The sequence below is a fragment of the Zeugodacus cucurbitae genome, chromosome 5, assembly GCF_028554725.1.
Source record: "Zeugodacus cucurbitae isolate PBARC_wt_2022May chromosome 5, idZeuCucr1.2, whole genome shotgun sequence".
Classification (NCBI taxonomy): domain Eukaryota; kingdom Metazoa; phylum Arthropoda; class Insecta; order Diptera; family Tephritidae; genus Zeugodacus; species Zeugodacus cucurbitae.
Window position 1 is genome coordinate 60,396,084 of NC_071670.1, and position 17,761 is coordinate 60,413,844.

Consider the following 17,761-nt stretch of genomic DNA (forward strand, 5'->3'; position numbering starts at 1 on the left):
ATTAGTATAAAAATTATAATTAATTAAATTCATAGTTTATAGTTACATTTTTTATGATTCACTCCTACTAAGGCAGCTTTTGAAATTAATTAAATATGTTGAGTTTTTAAATTATAACAAAAAATTTTGATTTTTAAGTAATTTTATATTAAAATAAAAAATAAAAAATTTATATATATTTTTTTTTTTAATTTTTGATAGTTTCATTCATTCCTCCATGGTATACAGTGCGTATACGCAACATATTCTGCCAACTTCTATCATTACATGCTACTTTATGGAGTTATTAAAAGTACAGTAAGCAAAATGTGTTGTAATTGTTGTTGATTTTTTTATTTTTTATCAAAAAGTATACAACTGAAAAAAATGCATGCGAGAAAAAATATTAAAAAAATGTCATGACATAAAAAAATTAAGTATTCAATTTCAAGATGATCCCCTTAAATTTTTTATTATTACTTTGATGTTCTTCAAACATTTGCATTTGAAACAGCACTCCAAACACCACTTGGGTATTACCCCAGATATTGCTTGATCAAATTGGAGTAGGGAATTCCTATACACTTGAAGACCGCACATAAATTTTGCGCTATCATTAGCTATCAAAAAAATTGAGCGCACGTTTTATTCCAAGCGCTCATCTTAATAGCTACCCCAAAGCCAGTTGAGCGTAGCTTTCAATGAGCTGACAAGCGCTTACTCTAGCGTGTGAAGATGACAAAACTCAGCGAAAACCACACAAGCACATACACACAGAGATGTATTTAGAAATACATTATACGCGCTATTACTCATTAAAAGCTGAAAAAAGCGCGCAATAAACATACGAAATTTCGTATTTCAACTACACGATTTGTGGTGATTGTGTACTTGTATATACGAGTAACGAGTATTTCGCGCACTAATTGCGCGCACTTGAGCAAGCGAGCGCTTGTGACACGCTTAAAGCGGCTTTGCACAATTAAAGGCAATGGCTAAACAAAAAATAGAAAACAAAAAAAAAATAGAAAACAAAAAAATCAAAAAAAAAAATTTTTAAATAAATAAACTCGAAACAGCGCAAAGTGGCAGCAGAAAAACAAAACAAAAAAACGCAAACCACAATCCACTGTCAAGTGTCACCTTTTAATGGCGTGAATTTATAACTTTTAAGAATATTTGGCTGAAAAAAGTTCTACACACAACACAGAGTTAAGCTTGCAAAACATCTCCAGCGCCAAAGCAGCTCATTTAGGTGTTGTGTAGAATTAAATTTTGCTCTCATGTTGCGCTACTACTACGCATTTTAATTGACATACTCGTCGAGCTTTCGTGTGTTTTTTTGTTTTTGAGCAGATATTTCAAGTATATAATATATATATATTTGTGTATAATATATATACATTTCGTGAGTATACACCTAGTTATGGGTATCTGACTACATAATCTGCGGCCAATTACGCGGAATTTCAAGCTAATATATTTTGGTGTTTATTATAAATAAATTTTTGTTTTATTTTCGCTTCATTCCTGTATTACTCGTCTTATAAATCTGATAAGCACATCAAAATGCAAATTCTTCCATCAACATATTTTCATTTTGTTGCAATTATATGCAGTAGTATGTGTCTTATTGAATTTATTGGATGAAATTTAAGAGTTCTTTGGCCCAAATATAGCATAATTTTTAAATTTTAAGGTGTATTTAATATCATTTAAATTTTTTTATTGCTAGTTATCAATTTTTGTTAATTTCTACATTCCACGCTCCTAAATGTAGGCAACATTTTCTTTGTCGATTTAGTTCTTTTTAACCTTTTTCTCTTTTTAACTTTCTTAACCAACTAATTTAACCAATAACGTTCCAGTAATACTTTTTCTAAATATTTTCATCAAAATAAAAAATTTAAAACTTCAAAACTTTGCTTTCCATACATTGAATTATCTTAATGTCTTCACAAATATTTACAAATTTGCCTACCAACTACTCACAGCTTTTAAAAAACATTCTTATAAATCATCACATTCGAAAATTCCTAACCAAAACCACCTCTTGCGTCTATTATTATATCATGTTCACTGATTCATTTGTGAATTCAAAGGAATACCAATGGCAATTAACAAATGATGCGGCCTTTGATAGTTAAATTACCGCAATTTGTATGCGATTTATACTGATTAATCACAATTGCCACTTCAAAGTAAGCATCAAAGCACATTTAAATGCCAGGCCTTGTGTATTTATTGGTGAGTCATAACAACAAAGTGTATTGATTTTATTTTGGTTTTCGATTCTATTTAATATTATTTGATTTTATTTTTACTTTTAAATTTATTATTCTAAACATATAAACGTTGAATAACAATAAAATCGCTTGCTTTTGAAGAAAATTTATTTGATAATAAATTATAAAAAGCTCAAATGGTTAGGCACAGTTATTAATTTGTTAATGGTACTTGAAATAATTCCAAGCTGACTAAAGTGAAAGTATGAACAAGAAAGCGGAACTGATAATATTTTATAATTATTATTTTTTAATTTTTTATTATCAGTGATTTTTACTTAATATATTAGGGCTATAAAAAAATTAATTAATTGAAATAAGTATTGTTATTGTATCTTTTTATTTTTTTATAATTCTTACACTGAAAAAAGAAAAAAAATTAAAAACACAAAAAATAGAAGTCGAAAAAAAAACAAATTTATCTTTAAAATAACTGTAAAAACCTGCAAATGAGCTACAAAATGCTGAAAACCCGCTTGTAGGCCATCGCACACTGTTCACCGTACGACCTCAGTGGTGTCTACCATAAAGTTAAGCGCTAACATCGTTTTTATGAGCCTACTAAACACTCAAATGGGGGTTAGGGCCCACGTGACCCCAATGATAATGCCGCAGCGGACGTTAGAGTAGCCAACTAAAGGAAATTCGAAGTCAACGACTTGCAAATTTACAGCAAAATTGTGTTAAAAATAGACAGACTTGCATGCGGACTGGCAGACAGACAGACAAACGGTCGGACAGACATAGACGAAGATAAAGTGCAATCATAGAAGTGGAAAAAAGTAATGATTTACTTCGGTGCATGTAAGTGCATATACTTAAATATATGTGCTCATGGATATATGTACTGTACGCTATCTATCGTTTGCTTGTTGTTATTGTTTTTATTGCATGGTATATTTAGACTGTAAATATTGCAATGACTGGCTGATGGGTCTATACAAATGCATGCGCATAAACATTGACAGCCGGCCGGCCGGCAAATGCCTACACTAAGAAGTTAGGGCTTGTGTATGTTTGATGTGTGGGTGCCCTGTAGGACAATGAATGAAATGTTAAAAAAACCTAATGATAAAAAATGCTAAAAAATGAAAATTTTTTTTAATAAAATTTAAATTAAAAAAAATTGAAAAATTTGTTCATAAAATTTTTTGTAAAATTTTTTTTTTATTATAAAAATAAAATAAAAAAAGATTTAAATTAATTGAAAATTTGTAATAAAATTTAAATAAAAACAAAAATTTTTAAATGTTTTTGTAATATTTTTGTAAAAATTTTTTTACTATAAAAATTAAAAAAAAATTATTAAATTTTTTTTCAACAAAATCAGCATAAATTCATTTAAATAAAATTTATCAAAAATATCTTAAAGCACCAAATTGCGTTCGCATTCCCTACAGTCTCTATATAAATACTTTTTAAGCGATTTACAGTTGAAATATTTGCACTACACACACTCACACACGCATGAACGCATCATCATTTGCCGTATGCTTTTATTGCTTGAAAACTATATGCATGGGCGGTCGTGTGCGGCAATAAATGGGAAAATTGCAGGAAATCTCTGTTTAAAAAACACACCGAGCAACAACACAAACAAACAGATAGCTTAGGGCAAGACAAAAAACAGAGTAAAAACAAAAAAAATGAAGTCAAATCCAATTGCACTAACTGCCCCAATGCGTGCGCAGCTATAGCCGCCGGATGGACAGATTTTGTGTTAACATAGATATGAAGATGGATAGATAGAGAGATATATACATAGAGATATAAGCGTGCATATAATTATGCGAGGGTGGCGTTGAAGCAAACGTAGAATGAGTGAAGGTGAATTTTGGTGCAATATTTAACAAAAAAAAATTTTTCTGGTAAAAATATTTTTTATATTTTCTGGTAAAAATATTTTTTATACTAAATTTTTAATTTGTTAAAAATATATTATAAAGTTCTTGCAACTATTAATATACGTTTCGTTAAAATTTTAATTGAATATAATTTTTTTTATTATTATTAAAAAATGTTTATTTTATTTTTTTACTATTTTTACTATTAAAAAAATTTTATTTTATTTTTAATATTTTTTTTAATTTTAATATTTTTTTTTATATTTTTATATTTTTTGGTTATTATTCTATTTTTTTATATTTGTTTATAATTTTTTATTTTTGTTTATTTTTATGTGTTTTTTTTATTTTTTTTTTCTTTTTTTAACAAATTTTTTTTTTTTTTTTTCTAAAACACATTTCTATCTCAAAATGCCACATTTTTCACAATTTGACCCAGTTTTCCCAGTTTTATTTTTTTTTTAATATTTTTTTTAATTGTAATATTTTTTTTTATATTTTTTTATTTTTTTATATTTTTATATTTTTTTATATTTTTATATTTTTTTATAATTTTTTATAATTTTTTATTTTTTGTTTATTTTTATATATTTTTTTTATTTTTATAAATTTTTTTCATATTTTTTTTTTTCTAAAACACATTTCTATCTCAAAATGCCACATTTACCCCAGTTTCCCAGTTTTGTGCATTCCACACACTTGGACAAAGCTGTCAACTAGTTTTTAACTGTTCCAACTGCTCATAGCAACCAAACAAACTAAGCCAAATATCAATATTGACACTCATAATTCAAGTATAAACAAAATTGAAGTGTCTTAAATTACGCAAATCATTTAGCGTTGTACTTGGCTTATCGCTAATTCACCACTTTAGCACACTAACACACTTAAAAATATATGGCGCTTAATATAATTGCAAAAAAAAAGAATACCTGAGAGTCTCTGAGAGATGTCAGTATGATGCAATCTAATAGTGTAATTGCGAATGAATTTCTAATAAGGATGTGCTAGCTTCAAGGTATTATATAATAATCGAGAAATAATTAAGCAAAAAACTTAAATTTAGTTGAAGTTTTTAATTTAATTTTTTATTTTTTAAATATTTAATTTTTTCTAAAAAAAAAAAAAAATAATTCTTATCAAACAGGAGTGCAATGAAAAAAATTTAAAACAAAAATTTTTCACCCGTATTGTAAACAAATATAATCAGTTAGTTATAATTGCAAATCTCACTAAAATATTTTTCGAAAAAATCGATTTGTCAGCTCAAAGCGTGAATTGCTTATCACTCGTTTATTTTGAAAACAACCTTTACTCGTTTTACTATTTATAAATTGCAACGCAAAATGACAACACAAAATTGGTGCATATATATATTATTTCACATATATGTAATGTATTTATATATGTTTGTGTTTAGCATGAGTTTTTCGTAAACAAACCATTAAAAGTGGCCTGACGAATTCTCGTAACGATTTGAGGACTTATTTTAGTAGTCATAATATTTGTGCGCGAAAATAGAACACAACAGAAAGTATTGTGATAGGCTATAGAAATACTCGTAGTATACTTGTAAATGCCAAATTGAAATACGCAATTTCGTACGTAATTATTGACTTGAGCTGTAATCTGTTGCAGTAACAGTTGTAGAACGTACTCATTTGAGATGAAAGGAAGCCGCTGTTATTTACATTTTTGTTAATAATATTTTTATATAATTTTCAAAGTCATAAATTTCTAGAGAAATTTATATGGGAAAATAAAGAGTGTTTGAAAAAGTGGGCGTGTCAAAATGCATATAGTGTTATCGAACACTTTGAAAGTATCCATTAAAGAGTATTGAGAACCATTGTTAGAATATTTGTTACTCGTTTCATTCACTCAAAAAGTTAGATTCAAACGATTCTAATATTTTTCGGAAAGATCGAGAAAAATGTTCCGAAAAAATGTCAATATTTTCATATAGAAGCTCTCTGAATCCTTATATCCATCAATAAATTTTTTACTTATTGAGAAAATTTTTGATTAAAGAGAGTTTCATACTTAATGTCTTCAAAAAGTTTTGTGATATAATATTGAGATCTACTACAGAAATATATCAAACACACATATACTACTGATTAAAGCAAGAGCTTACCAAAAAGTGTGCGTGGCACTTTTCGCAAATGCTGAATTTTTGTGACGAATGGTTTCGAAAGTTCATAGAACCGAAATTTGATATGAAGTGATGTAGAAATATAGAGAAAAAATATTGAGAATAGGGTTGTCATACCAAAAATTTTAAATCAAAATATTTACTTTACTAATATTTGAATTTTTTTTAACAAAGTTATACACTTTCTCTGAAGGAGCGAAGAAATTATATGAGGTCTTCAAAAATTATTTGGATAAGCGAATTTTAAATTTTTTAAATTTTTCTTTTTTATTAAAATGTATAAACCTTTAAATTAGAAAATAATTATAGGGACTAACACACAAGTCATATTAAAAAATAATAATAACAAAAATTTTGACATATTATTAAAAAAGAATTAATTAAATATTCAAATTACTAAAAAAAGACTACTCTCACTCACAAAAACTTTCCATAATATTTTTTTAAAAAATACTGATAATTACCAAACACTCAAGGCAATATTAAAAGAAAAGGTAGAAAAAGGCATGCCAATACTATTAACTCATCAAGCAATTGGCGTTGGGAATCGCGTGAGTCAGCAAACGCAGCGGCAAATTACTTAATTTGGTTAAAAACAAAGGTGCTTACAAATTTCATATTTTTACTATACTTGAGTACAATTTGTATAGCTTTTGTATGTTTTTTTTATATTTCTGTTTCTGATTTTTTTTTCACTTTTTTCTGTGTTTTGCCAGACAAGCAGAATTGTTAAGTATTAGTCATCGTAGAATCGCACACGATAATATGTAAATAACTGTGTATTCAGTGAAACACGATTTATATGGCCACTTGAAATGGTAATATGCAAACAACAACAACAACAATAAGAAAAACAAAAAAATCATGTCACAGTTATCAATACTCATTTGGCATATGACGAAGTCGCTGACTATGGAGTTGACAGCGGTATTAGTAGCGACTTTTTTTGCGAAAATAATATTACTAAATTGTTTAAAAATATCAAGTGAAGTAGTTGAAAGAGTTATACACGTTTTGTTGAAGATAAAAAGTTTCGCTGGAAATTCTGTCATGAGTGAGTTGACTACGCGCTGGAGATGTGCATAACTTTGTTTTTTTTTTAATATTTATTGCTGTTGTTGTAATAAATAAACTTGCAGTAACAGTTAGCTGGAGTTTCACGCCCAAGAGTCAAATGTCAAAATACATAAGTGGTTGGCGCTGCAATTTGCTGCTAAATGATGCGCATAACCGGACAACCAACCCATTCCGGTTACGACTGATTAAGGCGTGCATATATTTCTCTCTGTGATTTCTAAAAAATGCAAAAATATTTTCTACTTGTTTATGGGCTTGCAGTCTGTCTGTGGTAGATTGTCAAAGTTTATAAGTGCCTTTAGTTGTGTTGATGTACATTAAGCTTGGGAGAGAGATTTGCCATGAGCGTAAAAAATTAAAAAAATAATTTAAAAAAAAAATCTAAAAAATTTAATTTAATAAAATTAAAATTTGTTACATATTAAAAAAAAATAATAAAAAAATTAAATTTGTTAATTATTAAAAAAATTAATAATTTAATTTAATAAAATTAAAATTTGTTACATATTAAAAAATAATAATAAAAAAATTAAATTTGTTAATTATTAAAAAAATTAATAATTTAATTAATAATTTAAATTATATATTTAATTAATTTAATTAATAATTTATTTTTTTTTAATAAATAAAAAAAATTAATTTAATAAAATTAAAATTTGTTACATATTAAAAAAAATAATAAAAAAAATTAAATTTGTTAATTATTAAAAAAAATTAATAATTTAATTTTTTTTTAATTTTTTTTTTTTTAAATAAATAAAACAAATTTAATTTAATAAAATTAAAATTTGTTACATATTAAAAAAATAATAAAAAAATTAAATTTGTTAATTATTAAAAAAATTAATAATTTAATTTAATAAAATTAAAATTTGTTACATATTAAAAAAAATAATAAAAAAATTAAATTTGTTAATTATTAAAAAAATTAATAATTTAATTTAATTAATTAATAATTTAATTTTTTTTAATAATTAACAAATTTATTTTTTTTATTATTTTTTTTTTAATATTTAACAAATTTTAATCTAATTTAATTTAATTTTTTAGGTTTTTTTTTAAATTATTTTTTTATTATTTATTAAAATATTTAATTTATTTTTATGCATGAATAATATTTTTTATGCTTTCAAATTAGTTATTAATTAATAAGAACTTTTCAATTTATTAAATTTATTATCTATTGAGAAGTTTATAAAAAAATTATTATAATTAATTTAAAATATTTTTCTTTATAATAATTTGTTTTTTTTTTTGGTACAATTTAATTATATATTTTTATTTATTTGCTTTCAAATACTTTAAATTATAAATTAGACATTTTAATATATTTTTCTCATTTAAAAATTTTCATTACTACAGTTTAATTTTTTTAAATTTATTTTTGAAAATGTTTATATTTTTTAATATTACGTTTTAAAAATATTAAAAAAAAAAAATAAAATTTTATTAATTTTTATTATAAGCAAAAATATAAAAAAATAAAATCTCCAACTCATTATTCATTTAAAAAAGGTTAAAAAAAAATATAAAAAAGAAACAAAAAGTAAAAAAATAAAGAAAACAGTGTTGAGCGCGAAAACTGGCTAGTCAGTTTAGAAGTTGAGGAAAAAAACTGGAAATGCGCTTTGGCCTGAAAAATGAGGTGCGAAGCTAACACTTCCTTGTTTTGGCTATGACTATGCGCGCACTTGAGACATTAACATAATTAAGCAATAAAATGATCGCTAATTTGGGCGTTTGTGAGGCATGTTTAGGACATGGCAGGGTGGAGATATGTATATCAATAATACAAGATGTGTCAATACGCACAGAGTACCAGACTTAAAAGTCAATAAATAAAAAAACTTGCGTATTTTTTTAAACTATTTCAACAAAACATCTGTTTGCCATAAATGAGTCAGAAATATTTTTTTTATTTTTTTCTAGCCATAAATGCGTCTTGCCTCATTGTGGAGGCGCAGTGTATGACGCGGCGTATGTGGAACATTTCATTTCAATGCGTTCAAAAACTGTAAAGTGTTTATAATCATTTCTATTTCAACGTCTAATGTTCTTCACACATTTTCGTTTCTTTAATTTATTTTTTTATTCATAATTTTATAGCATTTCGCATAATTGAAAATATTTTGCTTTTAAACAAATATGCACACTCAATTGGCTGCCAAAGCGATTTTCGTAAACTTTAACAATATTTCACACTTATTTCCGCCACTGCTACAATTTGCAGACTTTGCTTTGTATTTTTTTTTTTTAAATTCTTGCTTTAACGCCCTTAATGGCGCTGCCGCTGAAAGCAATTTCATTTCAATTCCAGGCATGTTTTAATGTCGTGGCACATTAGTTCTGAAGTAGTCGTAAATAAAATAAACAAAGGACCCATAAGCATTTATAGCTTATGCCGTAAAACTATAAAATTTCTAAATAAGTAGTTGTGTGAAAAAATCTCGAAAAATATGATTTATATTTTTAAATAAAGTGATTTCAACATTTTTGTATACATTTTGTTGTTTTTTGTATATATCATTTGTTTATTATTTTTGAATTTTTGACTCACGCATTTGCTATTTAATACAACAATAACAACAAAACTTTTTTGTATTCTCCATACAAGTAGCGCCACGTTAGCTTTTTCTAAATTTAAGCTCACTGGAATGTTGCGCTTCACTTCACACTTAGTGTTTATTGCAACAAACAATTTAGTTGTGTTAAAATCTGTATATATATATATATACAGTTGAAGCTAATAATATATCAATTTCATATTTATAATTTTTGAATAACTGAAGTGAAATTTCCAATATTTTTTTTTAATATTTTTTAAAAACTAATATTTATTATAGCTCATTATTGATATTGTTTCATATTCAGTCAAGAAGAGAGTGAAAAATTTTAGTAAACATTTTTAATGAAATTTTGAGTCGAAAAATTGAGTGAGAAGTTGAGTGTAAAAAAATAAACGGAGTGAAAAACTTGGACAACATGTTTAATTATTTTACTTTGGAAGAGTAAAAAAAATGCTTTTTTGGTGTACCTTGCCATTACACTTTACCATAATATCTCCGCCAATCTGACTCATTCATGTACTAGTACAATTTTTTTTAGTCTCTCTATTGGTCTAAAAGTACGTTAAAATGAACACATCCATTCTTTCACATTCACACACATTCATTCTTTATTCGAAACAACGATTGTAAATAATTTGAGTTCGTTTTTTTGAATGGAAATTTTGAGCGATTATTTTTTTTCGCATATCATCGAAAAAAAACCAGTGAAAATAACTTGAGTTAAAAATTGAGTGAAAAGTTTTGAGTCAAAAATTCTGAGTGAAAATTTTGAGTGATTATTTTTTAACATATTTTAAAGAAGGCTAAAAATAGTTAGCATATGAAACGCTGCGCCAACAAATTGTACAATCAACAAACTGACACAGACTTATAAATATCCAAGAGAGCCACTCGGCATAATTCATTCATATTTGTTAAATCAAATGAGTCACTCTTATATCATTTTGTAATATAACTTATTCTACTCAAAAAATAATTTTAACTAATTTGTACTCACCTTCGGCGCATGAAGATATATACCGATGATCGTAACAGTAGACCATTTCACGACCCAACCAATCATCAACCGTATATTCGGTTGTACGTTTTTGTGTTGTTGTTGTTATTGTTGTGGTATTATTTTCCTGACGTTTAGCGTTCAAACGCGTTTTACGTTGTTTCTGATTATGTTGCTGTGGCTGTGATTGCCGATGCGCATGATGATGATTATGATGTTGTTGTTGCTGTTGATGACGTCCATTTGTAGAAATACCCGAATCGGATGAATCAGTTTTAGCATTCAATTGTGTATTGCTACTATTTTGCTGTTGTTGTTGTTGTTGCTGATAATATCTAGGGTTACGTATTTGTTGACCAACTCTGCTACCATTACGTTGCACAGTGTCATCTGCAAAGAGTGGAACAAGAGAGAGAATCAGAATTAGCATTTTTGTTGTTGGTTTTTGGTAAATAAAACTATGAATGAGCATAGAAACAACTAAAATAGTACGAAATTAAAAAAAATACTGTTGTTGCTTTTGTTTTTGTTGCTGCGGACATTGTGCTTTATTGCGCCATTGTTTTGTTCATTCTAACGGTGTTATTTAGAATAGATAGAAAAAATGCAAAGTAGCATAAAATGAGACCGGTAAAAATGCAAAAAAAAAACGAGGTAAATCGGAGAAAAAATATTTGAAATTTAAAATAATGAAAATTATTGTTGTTGCTGACAAAGAATGCTAATACTGCATAGCTAACGGTTTGCGCTGGCGATTTCATATGGTTGGCAGCATAACGAGTTTGCATTGTATTGCGAATCAAGTTTATAACGAGTAATTTTATGTGCAGTTTTTTTTATGACAACCGCAGGTACTTTTTATATTTTTTATAGATGCATAAATATGCAGATATATGCATTTTATTTAGCTATGAGTATATTAGTGGGGTTTTATTAAGAAAAAATATATGGAATTTTTTTTAAACAAATTTTATCGAAAATATTTTATAACTTCACTGAATTGCGCAGGAAATTTGCTTTTTGTAATCCATTTATGTGCCAATTTTCTGTTTGCAATGGCTTACTTGTGCGAAGTATAGTACTTTTTTATGCTTCAAAAGCAATACTAATGTGGTTTTTGCAATATTTCAAAGAAATACTTTAGTTATTTTCAGTAAAATTCCTTTCAGAAATATATGAAAAGCTTCAAAATGCCATCAGTTATAAAAATACACACACTTTTCATTCACACATATCACTCATTTGTAATTCTGCTCCAGTTTATGCGTAATTTTAATGACTTAATTTGTGTTCCACAAGTTCAGACTCAATATAACTCACGAAATATGAGTAAATATTAAAATAATTTTATTTATTCCTACTTTATAATTAAATAATCACCACCAGTTGTCGACCGGAAGTATATAGCATCATCATTTCCGTTAACTAATTTGAGTTATTTTAACCCAAATAATATTTAAATAAATTGCACTTCTAACACCTTCACCTAAAACCGTATTTAAGTTTTATTGCTAATATATTTTATTTAATTAACCATTAATTTTCCAAATGTGTTGACAAATATATATTAGTTGTCGCGTCTTAAGCGCCGGCGCTTAAAATTCTTTCACTGTAGCAAACATTGAAATTCGCACCATTTATCTCGGTCATGTTCACTACACCTAAATTAATTTAATTTTTTTGGTTTTGTCTTTATTTTTGGATATTCTCTATTGAAGCTCTTAATTTATTATCTATTTAATATGCATATATTCTGCATATTTTGAACTTTAATAAACAAGACTTTTTCATTTCTTTAATGACTATGAAAAATTTATACTTGTTATATTATAGATTTTAAGTATTCTGCATAAATTACATTATTTGGATACTCAATAGCTTTGTGTTTGTAGATATATATTGCTGAGTAATTTTGCAGTTTATTTGTTTATTTTACTTGGTTGGAGATAAATGTTTTTATACAAGGGGTATAGTAGTTTATTTTTCAAATTTCAAATGAAAATTATAATATTTGATTTAAAATTTTGAAGTGCATTATACATGTATTAGTACACATTCTTTAACCAAAACTGCTTCAATAAATCTTACTTAAATCCAAAAAGCCTGTACAACCCCATTTAAAGTTCTCTTCAAACTCTCTAGCTCAACCCTCTAGGTCAGTAATATCATATCAAATATATAATCTACTTCATTTCATTCAAATTGTCTACCATTCTGGAGTATTAAGTCCATTTCTCTTCATTTTAGAGCGGAAATTCAACCTTAATTTCTTATCAATAATGAATTTTGCAATATTTTTCTTGTTGCCAATTCCATATTTATAAAATATTTTGGTTGCCACTCACGCGTAATTGGCAAGCAACACGTTTTTGAACTACTTAAATTATTTTAAAGGTGATTTATAATTATACATAAAGGGTGCAATTTAGGAATCTTTTGTTGGAAAAAGAAATTTCGTTTTCGAAGATATTCGAAATTTTCATTATTTACAATATTTTTATTCGTATTTAGGCAATGCGCCAAAATGTAGGCAACGATTTTGATGCTATAATAAGAGATATTTTATTTATTTCTCAAGAAAACATGATTTTATTTGAGATATACAATAAGTGAGAAATATAAAAAATTTAAAGTGACATTTTTTAATAATTTAATTTAAATGAAATAGTTTAAAAAATTTTAATTAAAAAAATAATTTTTTTGAAAAAATTAAAATTTAAGTTGCGCTGAAAAAACACCCTTTACACTATCAAATCATATATTTTCTATACCAAAAATTATATCAGCTGCTTCTTTCGTTTATCTCCCATCACAAGTGTGACTACCTGAAAACCTAAACATATTTAATCACTCTCTAAATTTCCAAGTGCATACTAAGTTCCATGTTAAGTTTATAACCGAGTTTTAGTCGATAAGTTTTTCAGTGTGTGTAATAGGCGCACAGCACTTAGCAGCTGGCTGGTGACTAAAGTCGCCTGATAACACACAGAAAATGTGTGCAAATATAAACATGGAAAATAAATGACACAAACACACGCCTTCCGCTTATCAATCTGAACTGAACGATAAGATATAACTCGTAGTAAAATAAGATACTACAATTGGCGCTTTTTATTATTTTTTATACAAACAATTTTGCGATACGAGTATATGTTTATTGTGTGTGTGTGCGAATATAATCTGTTGTGGCGAAAAGCAAAGGCGGTTGGGAACAATAATATGATTTTTATGAATTTATGACCGCCGCTTGCGGTTATGTACGATTCTAACAAACCAATATTTGCAGGAAGCTTTACACACCATAAGTCAACATAAACGCTATGACATATCAGCTGCTCGTGATGGCAGGCATGCGTATATACATATGTATATATATTACACATATATGTGTATAGTATATATGTATGTGCTTAATTAAATAAAAAGCTTGTGCGTTTTAATTTAGTGATAGCGCTGGCTTTTCGGTATTCACAAAATAAATAAGCGAAATATTGCGTCGTAGCGAAATTCTAGCTGTAATTGTAAAGTAGCTCAATAATTATACTCGTATGCTATTACTAATGCTAATGCTAGCTGATATTTTTTGTTAACTTAAGTGCGTTAAATATTCTGGAAAAAAATAAGAATTAAATAAAAAAGTTGTTTTGACGTCAATCAAGTAGATTACAAGATACTACAAAAAATCATATACATGTATATTTATATGTATTTAATTGTATTTAGATATACATATATAGTCATATGCTTTGTGTGTGATATGATTTTCTTATATCATTTCCTTGTTTACAATCGCCATTAGCATACTAAATACGCATTAATAATTGTATTGATATTATGATTACCACAAATGGAGTGGAGTGCTCACATAAGTGACGCTTATGAAACAGTGCAATTTTATTTTTTGTTAACCCAGTAAGCATATTGTCTGGAAGGTTGTATAAAATGAGGAAGATATTAATGAGAAAATCACAAAAATATATATTTTTTATTTTTATTATTTAAAAAATAATTTTAATTTAATAAAAAAATTAGAAACAAAATAAGAATAAAATATTTAATTAATTACAAATATAAAATGAAAAAATTATAAATGAAAACTGTTTAAATAAAAAAAAACTATAAATTAAAATAAAATGAAATTGTCAAATAAAATATTAAAGAAATGTTAGAAAAAACTAATTTTTTTTTATGAAATTAAAATGTTTTGTTTATAATATAAAATACAAAAATTTGAAAAAAAATATAAATTAATATTATTTTATATTAATATTTTAAACAACAAAATTAATCTAAAAAAAATAATTTAATAAAAGAAATAAATAAAAAATGAAATTGTCAAATAAAATATTAAAGAAATGTTAGAAAAAACTAATTTTTTTTTATGAAATTAAAATGTTTTGTTTAAAATATAAAATACAAAAATTTTAAAAATAAAATAAAGTAATATTATTTTATTTATAGTAATATTTTAAACAACAAAATTAATCTAAAAAAAAATAATGTATTAAAAGAAAATAAATAAAAAATGAAAATAATATTTATTGATTATAATATATATAAAATAAATCAATATTATATTTTATTAATATTTTGAACAACAAAATTATATACAAAATTAATTTATTAAAAAAATACAAAAATATAAAAAAAAGTATTTATTTATTTCTGTCATGCAAAATGCTTAGTAAATTTTTCTTACTTTTACATTTTTTTATAATTATAATTATTAATTATATGTCATACAAAATTTATTCATTTTTGTCAATTAAAAATATTCAGTAAATTTAGCAAGCAATTTTAGTTTAAAATAAGTATTTTATCAAAATAATTTCTTTTGCCTTTGACTTGACAGAAATTTAATTTAATTTACTCTAAAAATATTTTTTTTTTTTCAATAAAATTTATAATCTAAAAATTTTCCATTAATTCATTAAGCCTATTTAATCCTTTAAACCTCAAAACCTCAAAACCCTGACCACAATAGCAATTTCTGAAGAGCGCTCATCCGCTTTTATCGGGACTTCCGCGAATTTTGCAAGCATTGATTGACAACAATACAACGCACGATTATAGCACAATATCATTGGCTGACTGACTCACTGCATTGATAATTAATTAAACGCAAGTGTTTTTTTTAATAATTTTCCTTTTTTTGTTTTTTTTTTTTGTATAGCGATTTGTCATTTAGTAGGCGTGTATCGACTTTTATTTCCTCTCTCCGCACGCTGCAAACTGCCGCAAACCAGTTTGTCGTATGCAAGCCTATTTATACTTTTAATTGCCGCTATTCACACGTATATAAGTATATCTGTAGATGACCATGTGTGAGTGTATGTGCGTTTGTAGTTGCGCATGCAATTTAATCAGCAGAAATTTCATGCACTGCGTAATGAATACTCACCGCCGCTGCTGCCTTATTGAAAATGTAATCAATTGCGCATGCCAAATTGTAAATATCAACGTTTTGTTATTGTTGTTATTGTTTTTGCATACAGATTTGGGCCAATGTACATTATTTCATTACAACAACAATAATAATATTGTTAAATTGAAACAAATAAATAAATAAATAGGCAAATGTGTAGTGAAATGCGTCATCGTATTGTGGTAGACGCCAACGCCAGAATGACATTCACATAATTTTAATGAATTTGCCTTTTACAATTTTATTTGATGCGTGTGTGTATACAAACAAACATACATATGTACATATATACTATATTAATAAGTAGGAAGTAGCTGCATGTTAGGCGGAAAAATAGTTCAACGCACACGCACTCATTAATGAAGGCGGCGCCTATTTAAATGTTTGTGTGTGTGCGTGTGTGTCAATTGCCTCGTATAAATTAATTGAGTGGAAATAATTGAAACGCACAACAATAAAGTGTTGCAGAGAATTATATGTACTTAAGTATCGCGTTGTAAACAGTTCAATTATGTTTTTGTTGTGATCAATTAAATTTTTATTATTTTTGTAATTTACATGCTTGATTGAGGAAAAATAGTTGAAAATAGTAAGGCAAATTAGAAATTGACAACAAATTTATGAAATTTAAATCTAATATTTTTTAATTTAATTTTTTTATAATTTTTAATTTATTTTATTTTATTTTATTTTTTATTTTATTTTTTATTTTTATTTTATTTTAATTTTTATTTTATTTTTTTTTATTGTATTTTAAATTTAATTTAATTTAATTTTATTTTAATTTATTTAATTTTATTTAATTTTATTGTATTTTAAATTAAATTAAATTTTATTTTATTTTAATTTATTTACTTTTAATTTATTTAATTTAATTTTAATTTATTTAATTTCATTTTATTTTTATTTCATTTTATTTTACTTTATTTAATTTTATTTTACTTTATTTAATTTTAATTTATTTAATTTAATTTAATTTTATTTTATTTTTTATTTTTATTTTATTTTTATCTTATTATTTTTTATTTTTATCTTATCTTATTTTATTTTATTTTATTTTAATTTGTTTAATTTTAATTTAGTTAATTTAATTTAATTTAATTTCAATTTATTTAATTTTATTTTATTTTTATTTTATTTTATTTTATTTTATTTTTATTTTTATTTTTATTTTATTTTATTTTATTTATATCTTATTTTATTTTCTTGTATTTTATTTTTATCTTATTTTATTTTATTTTATTTTATTTTATTTTATTTTGTTTTATTTAATTTTAATTTATTTAATTTAATTTAATTTTATTTTATTTTATTTTGTTATATTTTATTTTATTTTAGAACACTCAATTTTCATTCAAATTCAAATCAAAGATGATTCAGTCGCATTTCTACCCTTCAAAATCCAAGCTTAGTAATTGACTGAAAATTTTTA

The 17,761-nt window shown here is 25.2% G+C and overlaps 1 protein-coding gene across 6 annotated transcripts in view; it reads right to left on the reverse strand.

Annotated features, from left to right (window-relative positions):
* The window catches only part of LOC105219502 (transcription factor mef2A), a 112,779-nt gene that overhangs the window by 21,521 nt on the left and 73,497 nt on the right, over positions 1-17,761 (reverse strand). For all 6 annotated transcript variants that reach the window (XM_029045105.2, XM_054232184.1, XM_054232182.1 and 3 more), the window contains one exon: positions 10,905-11,294. In XM_029045105.2, coding sequence (XP_028900938.2) covers positions 10,905-11,294 — 390 coding nt within the window. The remainder of the gene's footprint in view (positions 1-10,904; positions 11,295-17,761) is intronic.